The 12982-nt window shown below is 40.8% G+C and overlaps 1 protein-coding gene across 1 annotated transcript in view; it reads right to left on the bottom strand.

Moving 5' to 3' along the window:
- The window catches only part of LOC117290455 (IgGFc-binding protein-like), an 88440-nt gene that overhangs the window by 69174 nt on the left and 6284 nt on the right, over window positions 1-12982 (bottom strand). The window contains exons 6-20 of the mRNA XM_033771871.1: window positions 12792-12942; window positions 11381-11563; window positions 10463-10665; window positions 9846-10020; window positions 9006-9325; window positions 6816-6971; window positions 5696-5971; window positions 5322-5469; window positions 4446-4628; window positions 3064-3266; window positions 1510-1687; window positions 1061-1383; window positions 775-930; window positions 506-653; window positions 198-380 (exon numbers count right to left, since the gene is read on the bottom strand). Of these exons, the coding sequence (XP_033627762.1) occupies window positions 198-380; window positions 506-653; window positions 775-930; window positions 1061-1383; window positions 1510-1687; window positions 3064-3266; window positions 4446-4628; window positions 5322-5469; window positions 5696-5971; window positions 6816-6971; window positions 9006-9325; window positions 9846-10020; window positions 10463-10665; window positions 11381-11563; window positions 12792-12942 (2986 nt within the window). The remainder of the gene's footprint in view (window positions 1-197; window positions 381-505; window positions 654-774; window positions 931-1060; window positions 1384-1509; window positions 1688-3063; window positions 3267-4445; window positions 4629-5321; window positions 5470-5695; window positions 5972-6815; window positions 6972-9005; window positions 9326-9845; window positions 10021-10462; window positions 10666-11380; window positions 11564-12791; window positions 12943-12982) is intronic.

Genomic DNA, 12982 nt, shown 5'->3' with positions numbered 1-12982 from the left:
ATCAAAACAGGTTGTTTGTTCAAAGTGCATATTTTTAATTGCTCTCACATTGAATGTGGTCTTGATATTCTAGAATTAATCTGAACTACATTGGGAAAAGTCGTTCTGTTGAGAATTTGTCAAAATAACACTACATACTAGAGGGAAGCTGTTTCAAGAAAAGAAAACAACTTATTATAAAAACCGCCTCAACATACCACATTGCGTTCTAACTGCTCTCCAGTCATCAACCATACTTCCAGCAAGACGGCAAACATCTGCGTAAGTCTGAAGACTGGAACAGATCACGTCATCTTCAGGAAGTGTAGCACAAAGATCATACACACAAGATTCATGATACGCAACAGGATCAACAAAATCATGGCATGATGCAAATGGACCTAAAGAAACAAAACCAATACAAAAGCTTTGTTCAGCGACTTTCAAAAACCTCTTAAGTTATTCATGACACTTGTTTCAATTTGGCTTTTATCAAAATGAGGATGTTCATAATGAATTGACAAACCGTTTTGATCGATGACTACAAAGCACAGATCAGTAGCCTGTCGGTATGGTTCTGTGCCCTCATCGCACGGATCTGGCATCTCTATTGTAGGATCACATTGGTCTTCATCCAAAACCCAGCTGTTTCCAAATCGAAGTAGATCATCACTCTATAATGATAATTAAAGTTGGGTTAAAAGAAAATAATTGAAACAAGTCTGTTTAATCTAGGTTTCCAAACAAATAGGAACAATACAGAGATGAAAACTATTTTTATATTAAGTCACTAACCTGGGATCCATCTGGTAGAATAAAATCATCATGCTTGTCTCCGTTGAATGTTCCACAAAGACCACAAGTTCTGTTCCAGTAGGCTTGAGGAACTGTCACCATGACGTCTGTATTTTTATTCCAAACAATCTCCAACTGGAAGTCAGTTGTTAAAATCTGAAACAAAGCAATACCAAACAAGTTATCAACACTCATTTCAAAAAGCCAAATTGATCTTACATGTGACTTTACCAAAGAAATATTGAATATATTTCACTTTCAACTAAACTTGAACAACAAGTCTTACCACATTGCGACCAGAATTGTAGATATGGACTCCATCAAGACGCATGGAGGGTAATGTTACAGTCACACCGTTGATTCGAACCTCTCCATCCCTTAGTAGAGAATACAAAGTGCCTCCAAACTCCAATCTAACTTCTTGAGTGTAGGATACACGTTCAGAAGGCTTGTTTTTGACATTCTTAGCCATCACATGGAAGGATGCAAGAGCTGAAGTGTTTCTGCAATCTCTGACAAGAGTGTAATCACAATCTCCTTGGAAGTCATACTTCAGACCGTCAAAAGTGACATAATGTGGATCTCCCCATGCAGTACATACACCAGGAGCTGTATTCAGACAGGAAGACATATTAAATCAGTGTGGAGCATTTTTCATATTAAGACTGAATAGAAACAAACTGTGACAAATTAGTTACAGGATTTAGTTTAGGTTGTAACATGTTCATTTATTACCTGCTTGGCAGTTGAGTCCATCTCCAGTAAAACCTCTCTTACAGTAACAGTCCCTAACACCGTTCTTGATGGCACATCGTGCAGACTCGTGACATTCCATACTTGTACATATCACATCTCCAGCTTCACCACAAACACATTTCAAAGAGCAGTCATGAGACACCCAAACTCCATCATTCTAATTGAAAAGAATAAAACAATCATTATTGTCACTAAACACATACTTCTTGGGCAATGCTGTGATCAGTAAAAAACACACAAGTTGTCGGTTGTCAACAGTGATAGATAAAAAATTACTTGGTTTTTTAAATGAACCAATAAGTAAATCAGTTTAAAACGATTCAAAATGTGCATCAGGGATGATATTCTTGTTTTACTCATTACCCATGTGAGTTAAGTACTGTTAGTCATAACCTGCCCCGAGTGTCGTGAAAAAAAAATCCCTTATCATATTAACTTGGATGTTATTTGACCCTTTGACCTTTGCCAGTTAAACAAAATGCCACTAGACCTGAATGAATGGCATGCCTTCTGGCTTGAGGCAGTTTGATTCCTACTAGACCTGAATGAATGGCATGCCTTCTGGCTTGAGGCAGTTGGATTCCTACTAGACCTGAATGAATGGCATGCCTTCTGGCTTGAGGCAGTTGGATTCCTACTAGACCTGAATGAATGGCATGCCTTCTGGCTTGAGGCAGTTTGATTCCTACTAGACCTGAATGAATGGCATGCCTTCTGGCTTGAGGCAGTTGGATTCCTACTAGACCTGAATGAATGGCATGCCTTCTGGCTTGAGGCAGTTGGATTCCTACTAGACCTGAATGAATGGCATGCCTTCTGGCTTGAGGCAGTTGGATTCCTACTAGACCTGAATGAATGGCATGCCTTCTGGCTTGAGGCAGTTGGATTCCTACTAGACCTGAATGAATGGCATGCCTTCTGGCTTGAGGCAGTTTGATTCCTACTAGACCTGAATGAATGGCATGCCTTCTGGCTTGAGGCAGTTGGATTCCTACTAGACCTGAATGAATGGCATGCCTTCTGGCTTGAGGCAGTTTGATTCCTACTAGACCTGAATGAATGGCATGCCTTCTGGCTTGAGGCAGTTTGATTCCTACTAGACCTGAATGAATGGCATGCCTTCTGGCTTGAGGCAGTTTGATTCCTACTAGACCTGAATGAATGGCATGCCTTCTGGCTTGAGGCAGTTTGATTCCTACTAGACCTGAATGAATGGCATGCCTTCTGGCTTGAGGCAGTTTGATTCCTACTAGACCTGAATGAATGGCATGCCTTCTGGCTTGAGGCAGTTGGATTCCTACTTTTCAGCAGAAGTCATCACAATATTTGTTGTTATCATGATTACAACAAATTATGTTTTACCCAATACGAAGTAATTTCAAGAGTCAGGTGCTTAAATAATCAACACAATAAGGTCAAAACTTGTTCCCCCATCAACTCCAAATTCTGATTCCCTGTACCCGTCAAGGTTTATCACTAAAGACACTTGAACTGTCATCCTTGTCTTAAAATGGAAATGAATCTCAAACTAACTTCCAGGTATGATCCATCCTCTAAGAAGCAGCCACATTCAGAAGCTTGGATGCAGTGATCTCCTTCAAGAAGCAGACCTTCTGGACAGCGGCAGGTTTCAATACAATCATCTGCACAATTATCAGATCCTTCTGGTTCCAGGCAGGTAGCAGGACAAGATGTACCGCATGAGTCATAAAGCAACTCACTCTGACAATTCAGTTCTAAAATCGGATAACAAATCAAAAACTTTAATAATAAGCTACGAGTTTGAGAACAAGTCAGAAAAAATAATGTTCATGTTATAAAACAATTACAAAAGAAACATATGGTGGAATAATCATTCAACACAAACAAAATTGATAAGGAAGTGAATTATTCAAAGCTACCCCATAGAAAATGAAACCGAGATTAATATACCAGGATTCTGCCTGGATTTGACCTGTGACCCCGCAGGGATTTGACCGGGATTCGACCGGAGTTCCGGTGGGATTCCACCGAGATTCCACCGGGATTCTACCAGAATTCCACCAGGATTCCACCAGAATTCCACTGGGATTCCATCTGGGATTCCACCGGGATTCCACTGGGATTCCACCGGGATTCCATCAGGATTTCACTGGGGTTCTAATGGGATTCCACCGGGATTCCACCAGAATTCCACTGGGATTCCACTTAGATTCCACCAGGATCCAGCCGGGTTTCCATTGGGATTCCGCCGGGATTCCATCGGGATTCCACCGGGTTTTCCACTGGGATTCCACTGGGATTCCACCAGGACTCCACCGGGATTCCACCGGGATTCCACCGGGATTCCCAGGGGATTCCACCGCGATTCCACCATACATGTAATTCCTCAGGATCCCACCGAAATCCCCCCCACCATGATAATCGAATCCCGGCAATATCCTCATTTCTTATTCACATAAAGAAACAAAGAGTTAAAAATTTAGTTTTCACTTTCACTGAGGCTCTGAAGTTACAAAAAAAAAAAAAAAAAATAACAATTGCTGTACCATATTGCAAAGTACCCATGAACCATTTATAAACTGATAATTGCAATAAATCAAGCAACTGCAAAACATAATGCCATTTCCTAAAAGTTAAATGTTTGGTTTTTGGAACTGTTTGATTATTTTAATCCACGACAAATGTACATATTTACAATAAAAATAACCTTCGAAAATTTCATTTCAAATAGTGGTAGCGTTTTTGAGATATCGCCTATAAAACCACACTACTCCAAAATGAAATTATACAAGCAGGGCACTTGTGGCTGACCTGGGTGAGCCCCTGGAATACTGTCAAAGCTATTCGAACATACCGGGGGCAGACCGGGGTAGCTTATCGAACGCACCCATAGAGGGGGCTATTGGGGCGGTTTCTGTTTACTGTTTACTCACGGCACTGTGGTACTTCCTCTCTCCATTCTCCAGGAATGCCACCTGCCTGTCGGCACCTCTGGGCATAGCTCTGGAGACTATCACAAAGGAGGTCGTCCGCGGGTAATGTGGCACAAAGGTCAAATAGGCAGCCCTCATGGAATTGTGTTGGGTCAATAAAGTCATGACAAGAAGCCAGAGCACCTGAAAGGGGGTATCAAAGTCATTTGCATCCATCAAAATGAATTATGAAAGTATGGAATTATCAAACAGATTTTTCATGAGAAACTGAAGACGAGCAGACTATACTGCTTTAAACCAAACGGACTCTTTTAGTCACTTCCTAAAACAATAATAATGCTAGGTTCTTATAAAGCGCTTTGTCACAACCGAAGCAGCATGTCAAAGCATCCAGTCTTTTCTCAGGCAAGGTTTGTGGAGCTAAGTAATCCTTCATTAGCACCAAGTAATAGTTCACATGGTGATGGTGCGCAATATGTTGCCAATCAAAGAAGAAAAACCGTTGCAAAATTCCCTTCTCTTTACGAAAAGTGAACTGAATTATTTTATGTGCACTACACAACACATGGGACATAGGGCTTTAGGTCCCATCTGAAGGACACAGTATAACTGGCTAAGTGCGCGCTTAAGGACACAAGTGTCAAGACTGAGAATCAAAACAATACTCTGCTAATCACAAACACCTGAGCTTGTTCTTGTCTGCTCTGCCAAGACACACTGTCATGACTGTTAAAAATGACCTGTAGTATAAATGCAAACATTGTTAATGGCCTTAATGTTGACCCTACATGTAGCTGACTTTTCTCAAGGGTGATGATGACCCTAGGTGAACTAGGTCACAGATTCAGTATAGAGGGGTTTCTTATATGAACGTACCAGATTCATCAAGGAGTGGATAACACAAGTCGTTGGCCTGACGGTAAGTATCTGATCCTTCTTCACATGGACCTGGATCAACTATGTCTGGATCACACAGGTCTGGATTGACTGCCCAGCTACTTCCAAAATCATTCTTATTCTCAGCCTGCAAATGAAATGAAAGATGCAATTCAACCAAATGACACTTAGAAATAGTCTAAGTCTTCAAAGAGAAGGACAATTGTTGATATCTCTCTTAGCAGATTAATGTGCACTTGTTTTTAACGAGAAGATTGTCACCTGGTCACCAAATATGTAAACAAAAAAGTTGGTTTACCAACATAATTGGTGCTACAGTATTCATGTTTTTTCCCAGGACTTTTCTTGTTTACTCCAGCCGTGATTTCAAAGAGGTCTGTGGTACCATCTGGGGTGACCACCTTAGCCCACGTCTTGTTGTAGCTTGCAGTGATTGCCATGACTACCTTCTCTGGAACACCATATGCTCGGAGGATCTCAATGAGTTTGCCTCGGTGTACTGTGTCAAAAGCTTTCTTGAAGTCTATGAAGGTGATGACACACGACATGTTCTTGTCCCTGACTCCTTCCAGTATTCGCCTCAGGGCAAGGATTTGCCCAGTTGTGGTTCTGTTTGGACGAAAGCCATTCTGCGAGTTTCTCAAACGCAGCATAGAGTTAATATAAAAACGCACAGTGAAGTTGCCCACCAGTATGGCGCATTCAAGATTTTTCTGCTGATGACGCCAGGTGAAATGGGTCAATACAGTCATCTCCCAACCTTCTCCATAGTCTACTGCAAAGGCCTAACCAAACGCTGGACTTCACCATTTACTGGACCCTCGTCGAAAATTTCAAAGGTCGCCCACGCAAGGTCATCCGTCTCTCCAACTACTTCATTGTTATTTTCAAACTTGTTGTTTATTGGTTAGATCAAAAGTCAAATTTCTCTGATCCCTTTGTTATCTGGCGAGTCTTATCGTGTACAAGGTAATGTCTGAATTTATGTTTTGCAAGTCTCAGAACAATTTGCCCACTTTCCAAAATAAGTGGAACATAAACAACGCCATTTTCACCATTGTAAAGGACAAAATCACCTACATATTTAATACAAGTTTATTTCTGCGACTGTGCCAATTTTCGGTTGGTTTCTTGTATATGTGTTTGTTGATAATTCAATGGAACAGCTCAATTATTGTGTATACTGTTTTAAATCGTTTTGAAGCAATAAAGTTCCGTTTAAAAAGTCAAAAGCATGCGTATGGAGTTAGTAGGATTTTTTATTTATTTATTTATTTTTTTGAGGGGAGGGGGGTGGCTGCTTTGCATGTGTTTTGACATAATTGTTATTGTTTACAGTTTTCTGGTTTTTTTTTTCATGAAATGTTATTGCTTTTTCGCACCTTTGAACTTCCGCGGATGGAGAGGATGCACAAGAAATGTTATAAATTATTTTTATCATTATTATTGTACAGATTGAGAAAGTGTTCTTACCAGCAAGCCATTGGGAAGAGTAAAGTCATTCTGGCTGTCACCGTCAAACGTTCCGCACAGACCACAGGTGTTGTTCCAATACTGGTAAGGAACGATAACTTCAACCGCAGTTTTGCCATCCCACTGGACGGAAAGCTGGAAACTGGTCGTCAATATCTGCAGATGCAAAATTTAACATTAATTATGTAAAAATGGATTTATCCGGGCCAATTTCATGGCTTTGTTTTTAAAAATGAAAAAAACGCTAGCTTATACGGTCTATAGTTTATTGGCCCCAGGCTAAAATCACTAGTCAGAAAGTACTCATCAGAAGGTATCAAACATTTGAGTGGGTTCGTTGACATTGAATTACTTGGGTCATTAAACTTAAAAGATGGGTACTAAATCTGCCTTGGGCTGAGACAGCATTCAGTCTGGTTTGTGCATGATCCAATTAAGTCCACTGTTCAGAAAGGGAATAACATGGATGTAACAGGTGTGAGTTGCCAGATAAAAATGATGTTTTATTAAATGAAGCTTTTCAGTGGCTTCTTATATACATGTAGCGTGCATGCGTCACTCAGTGACGCACGAGGCAGTTTTTTCCTGCAAGGTATGTGGGACTACATTTTTAATTTTGAGACCTACTCCTTTTACATAGCACCATGTAATGGTTTACAGGTTCTTTAATGAAGATAGCCTTGATTCAAGGCTGTTGCGTAGTGTGCCCCGGCCCGGTGCGCGGCACGATTCGGCAACAAGAACTGCACGCAGTGTATACACGAACAAAGTATACATTGTTTGTGCAGTACATTGTACAGCGAGAACACTATAGCGTAGTCGTGAGTACGGTCGTGTCTTTGTACTTTCAACCTCGTACACGTGGCTCAAACAACAGCCTTGATGGGTTTGTAACATTTTATCGGAAATAAAATGGCATGCATGATGTGGGCTTGTCATTCTAAACGTTGGCCAATAACAGGCGCAATTGAGAATGATGTATTACTGCTAGCAATCATGCCATGTCCATGTGTGTACACGTATGTGTGTACGCTGTACGCTAGCTGTATGGACATGTACTGTACACATGCTTTTTATAGCAGCTTTTTTAGCTATGATGTAAGGAGAGGAGGGTTCCTGGGGCCGTTGTCTTGTGTTTCATTATAACACGAGGACTACATGTAGCATCAGAACTACAACGTAGCTGGTAGATTTGTCCCTGACTTGGAAGCTGCTGTACTATAAGTGTAACATTGTAGTGTAGTACTAGTAGTATGGCAAGAGTTTGTTTATGAAGTTGATCTTTACTTGTAGCTGTTGTTCAGCCACACGCCATCTTCTACCATCTGGTATGTTTTCGACCAACACATATTTTCGATCCCCCAACTTTGATTTACCATGAGAAACGTAATGAATAATATGTCTACAACAAACAGCTGGGTTTCTTATCTCATCTGGTCTGTGTTTGTTCTTCAAGGGGATGGGGTGTGTTGTACTGTCATATGCCCAACATCTAAGAATTCTGACCAAGTAGCCATCTTGCAGGAAACCCATTACACCTGGATACTTGTTGAACCTTTCTCAAACACATTTCACACACTGTATGGTCTAATTTTCTTCCTTCTATTTCTAAACCCATGATTGATGCATTACACGCGGTTGTTTTTATTTTGTTGAAAGTTTCTGTAGTTGTGTTGCAAATTATACACCATTGATTTCCAGTGACTTACAGTAAACAACTTTGTTTTACTAGAAGGGATTTCTCCCTCGCCCGCCGCCATTGCCATTTTTTACAACAGCCACGGCTTGTTTACAATTACACCGACGAGCACATGTGCGAGTGCTTGCAGAATGTTGTGATTGACATCGCAGCGAGATTTTATTGGTCAACCAACAACCAATGAGAACAGGTTGTTAGTAAACATTAGCATAATGAGCTCCGCCCTAAATTTTGGCAGATACAAAACCACCAAGGCGCTACTTAGAAAGTACTCATGTACCATACGTGTACCGTATACAGATGGTACATGTGGATTTACAGTACGTATGTGTACATACGCTGTTTTGTACACTTATTATATGCACTGTGTTATGCATGGGGGTGCGCTGGCGAAATTCAGTGATGGGGACTGGGATTTTGCAGATCGCGGCTGGCTGTAGCGCCTTGATCAAGGCTATAATGAAGACAGCATAGGAAACAAAATTTCTTACCACATCAGTACCGCTCAGCCTGATGTTGACACCATCAGCACGCACGAGAGGCAGCATCACGGTAACACCATCAACACGAACCTCCTTCTTCTGACGTAAGGCGTACGTTACATTCCCGAGTTTCACTACCACCTCCTGAGTGCGGGAAACTCTGTCAGACGGTAACCTCTTCACATTGGTTACAGTCACATGGAAAGAAGGCTCTGTGGAGTGTTTACAATCTCTGACCAGAGTGTAGTCACACACCCCTTGGAAATGATACTTGCGACCATCGAAAGTGATGTAGTGTGGATCTCCCCATGCAGTACACACACCAGGAGCTACAGAAGATATTGATGAAGGAATATATAATTTTTGTTTTTAAATTTATTATATTTACAAAACTGAGAGTCATTGCTGTCAAAAGGGGTTTGGATTAAGATTAACATTTTAGGAGGTATTGTTGAAATGATTTTCCTCTAGTGAAGTGTGAACCTTGCTGTTGCCCCTTTTGGTGATTTTGGTTGTCTGTTCTGCCTAAACACACTTTTTTTTAAGGGGCAGGTATTTGTTGATAATGTTTGTGGTAAGCCAACCTTATAGAGGTGCTTGTCACATGTTCCTAGTTGTCACTCACTAGATTTGTCTTTATACAATTTTTAAAATTAGTACATATGTTATGTTTTCATTCAAAGTTACTTTCCATAAATAGATTGTATTATTTAGTACGAAAAATAAATGTGAATGTTGAACTGAGTAAAATTTTATTGAATCTTTAAACATTGAAGGATAAAATGTTGTTTCCAACATGCTCTGAATAAGTTAACTTGCGTATTCAAGAATGAAGCATTTCATACTCACCTCTTGAACAGTTTTGACCGTCTCCTGTGAACCCGTCAATGCAGTAGCAATCCCTGACACCATTCTTGGGGATGCATCTCGCAAACTCATCGCACCCGTAGTCTTGACACTGTAGTTGGCCTCCACTACAGACGCACTTTTGGGAACAGTCGGTAGCCAGCCAAGTTTCTCCAGTCTTAAAAACATCAGTTAAAATTGTGATTAAAATCAATGACTGATGTACCTCTTTTACAAACTATCCCCATGACATACCATAATAATGGCTTCTTATAAACATGATATACATGTAGCGCTCATATCCCTCACTCAGAGACTCATGGGGCTCAAATATTCAGTAATTTTCCTGCAAGGTTTGTTGAGCCACATTTTTGGATTATTAGACCTGTTCCTTCACATAGCAGTATACTGCCTATCAAACACGGAACACTTGGGCAAACCCCTTCTCTTGACGAGAAGTGCACTGGGTTCTTTTTATGTGCATTGACGTACCATCCAAAGGACATAGCAATAATGGTTAAGTGCCAATGCTCTGCTGAACAGAAACACCAGTGATTGAGGACGGTGCTCTTTAGCCACGCGGCTATGACACCCAAAATATATATTTGGCTTCCTCTTACCTGTATATAAATCCCATCTTCCAGCAGACAACCGCACTGCGATTCTTCAATACAGCGTCCCCCGTCCAAGAAAGTCCCATTCGGGCATCGGCAACCTTCCAGGCAGGGTTCCGTGCATGTGGCAGCACTATTTCTGTCAACACATGTTGGTGGGCAAGCTGTAGCACATTCATCATACACCTTGCCTTCTTCACAATCAAGACCTGGTGGATATTAAGTAATAATAATAATACTGAGTTCTAATGGATATGTATTTTTAGTTATTTTATGCCTCTGATGAAGGTCCGGTTCGGATCGAAAGCTAAGGCCATCTACCCTATTTCTTACAATACTGAGTTCTTATATAGTGCTTTATCAAACCTGTTTGGCACATCACAGCACTCAGTATTTTCCTGCCAGATATGCGGAGCTATTTTTTTTAAAGTATGAGACCTATTCCTTTACATAGCATCTTGTAATGGTTTACAAGGTGCTGCAGCGCAATATGCTGCTGAACGGACAAGGATGGAACACTGAGGTGAAACCCTTCTTTTAACAATACATGTAAGTGCACTGGTTTTTTTTTAATGCATTACACAACATACAGCTGCACTTGATATCTGAAAAAAAGAAATAATGGTTACGTGTATGTGTCTTGCTTTAGAACACAAGTGTCACGATCAGTTGGAAACACCAGAGCTTGAATCCGAAGTTCTGATCCGCTCGGCTTCAACACGCCATAGAATGATCTGTGTGAATTTTGATTCTACTATTTTTTGGTCTTTTTGCTGGTATAAATTTTGCATTCATTTACCATGTTTACAGGGAAGTAAGTTTGCTTTCTGTTTGCATTGTACTATAAGCAGGCATTTCAATCAAACTAACTTCCCTGACATGCCACTCACATAGGTTTTTTTATTTGACAAAAGTCAAACTTACCACACTTTGGACTGGCCCCTCGCCAATCACCTGGGGTGCCTCCAGCCCTCCGGCAGGCATCTGCATAGCTATTTAAATTGTCACATAATAGTTCATCATCAGGTAGAGTGGCACACAGATCATACAGACAAGACGAGTAGTAAGGTGATGGGTCTACAAAGTCCTGGCACGATCGGAAAGGTCCTGTGAAAAAAAAAGATGAATCAATCTCAAATTAAAAGAGATTTGTTCACTACACAAGGTACTTTTGATTTAATTCAGAAACAAGAGTATCACAGCCTTATAAGGCTGAAATGTTACACATCACTTAACAGTTGTATGGCTTCTGACTGGCAACCTCTAACAAAGATATTGACAAAATAGGGAGATTGCCGACATAAGCAGCTACGTGTAGATAGCTCAGTTGGTAGAGCGCTGGCACGTTAATCGGGAGGTCGTTGGTTCGAATCCCACTCTAGTCAATTCTTTGTTCAACCCCAAAATTCATTTCAAAATTTACTCAGTCAGTTTCCCTTGTGGTTTATATTAATAATTTTAAGAAGACTTGCTAGGGACATTGGGGTGCTTCCAGCTGATCTTCCCGACATAATGAGAGATAGACAGGGATGGGCAATCCTCAACATGATTCCGAGAGAGAGAGAGAGAAAAGAAGACTTAAAACTATCAAGTTATAAACCACAACGACAAACTGACAGGGACACAATTTAATTACGAAATATTACTCACAAATACCTAAGACAGTTTTGCTATTCCTATTGGTGGAGAACGCGTCACGTGGGGGTGTTTAAACCTTTGATAATGGCCAGTAAAACGTGTTGAAACATGGGCGTGACAAGTGAGCTTGCACCTGTGCTTATAAGACAGTTTCTTCATTCCTATTGGTCGAGAGCAAAGGCCGGGACAGTTGTGCCAGATCACGCGATACGTGCACAGCATTCCCTTATAAGGAGTTGTTTACCCGTGGACGTTACCATTTCATAGCTGGAGGGGTGATGTGTTGAAAGAAACCATCAAAGTGTGTAGAATCGGTTTTCCTCAACTTCGTCTCGGTAAAATTATCAAGAACCAAGCCTCGGCGGGTTTAAACCACTAGTTAAAAATCTGTTCACCACACATTGATTCCCTTATTTAAATTTTACCAAGTCCGTTTTAACCCTTGTTTAAACCCTACAGGTTTGTTCATGATTTAAGGTATGTGATTTCTAACAAAATGTAACCCCTGGCACTATGATCTTCTCCAATGTTTTCTCCGATACTCATTTTCAAACAAGGTGAATTAACTTTGTCCTGAACAGAATATCTGCTGGCTCTCTCTGACTAACTTTGACAAAGTCCCTTAGAACAGGGGCTAGAGGCAGGGAAGGAACCAATAAGCCAACCTGAATGTACTAAATGTTACAAATCATCTTACCAGACTCCTCTATGAATATGTAGCACAGATCTCTTGCCTCCAGGTATAAGTCTGAAGTTTCATCGTCACAGGGGTTTGGTTCATCAACACCAAAATCGCACTCCTCAGGGTTCAGTACCCAGCTATTTCCAAAATCAAATGTACTAGACGTCTGTAAGAAAAGTAATCTCAAACAGTCAGGGAGCATGTTA

The sequence above is a fragment of the Asterias rubens genome, chromosome 5 (genome assembly GCF_902459465.1).
Source record: "Asterias rubens chromosome 5, eAstRub1.3, whole genome shotgun sequence".
NCBI classification, from domain to species: Eukaryota; Metazoa; Echinodermata; class Asteroidea; order Forcipulatida; family Asteriidae; genus Asterias; species Asterias rubens.
Note: the sequence above shows the minus strand (reverse complement) of the source record. Positions and strands in the feature narration are given on the sequence as shown.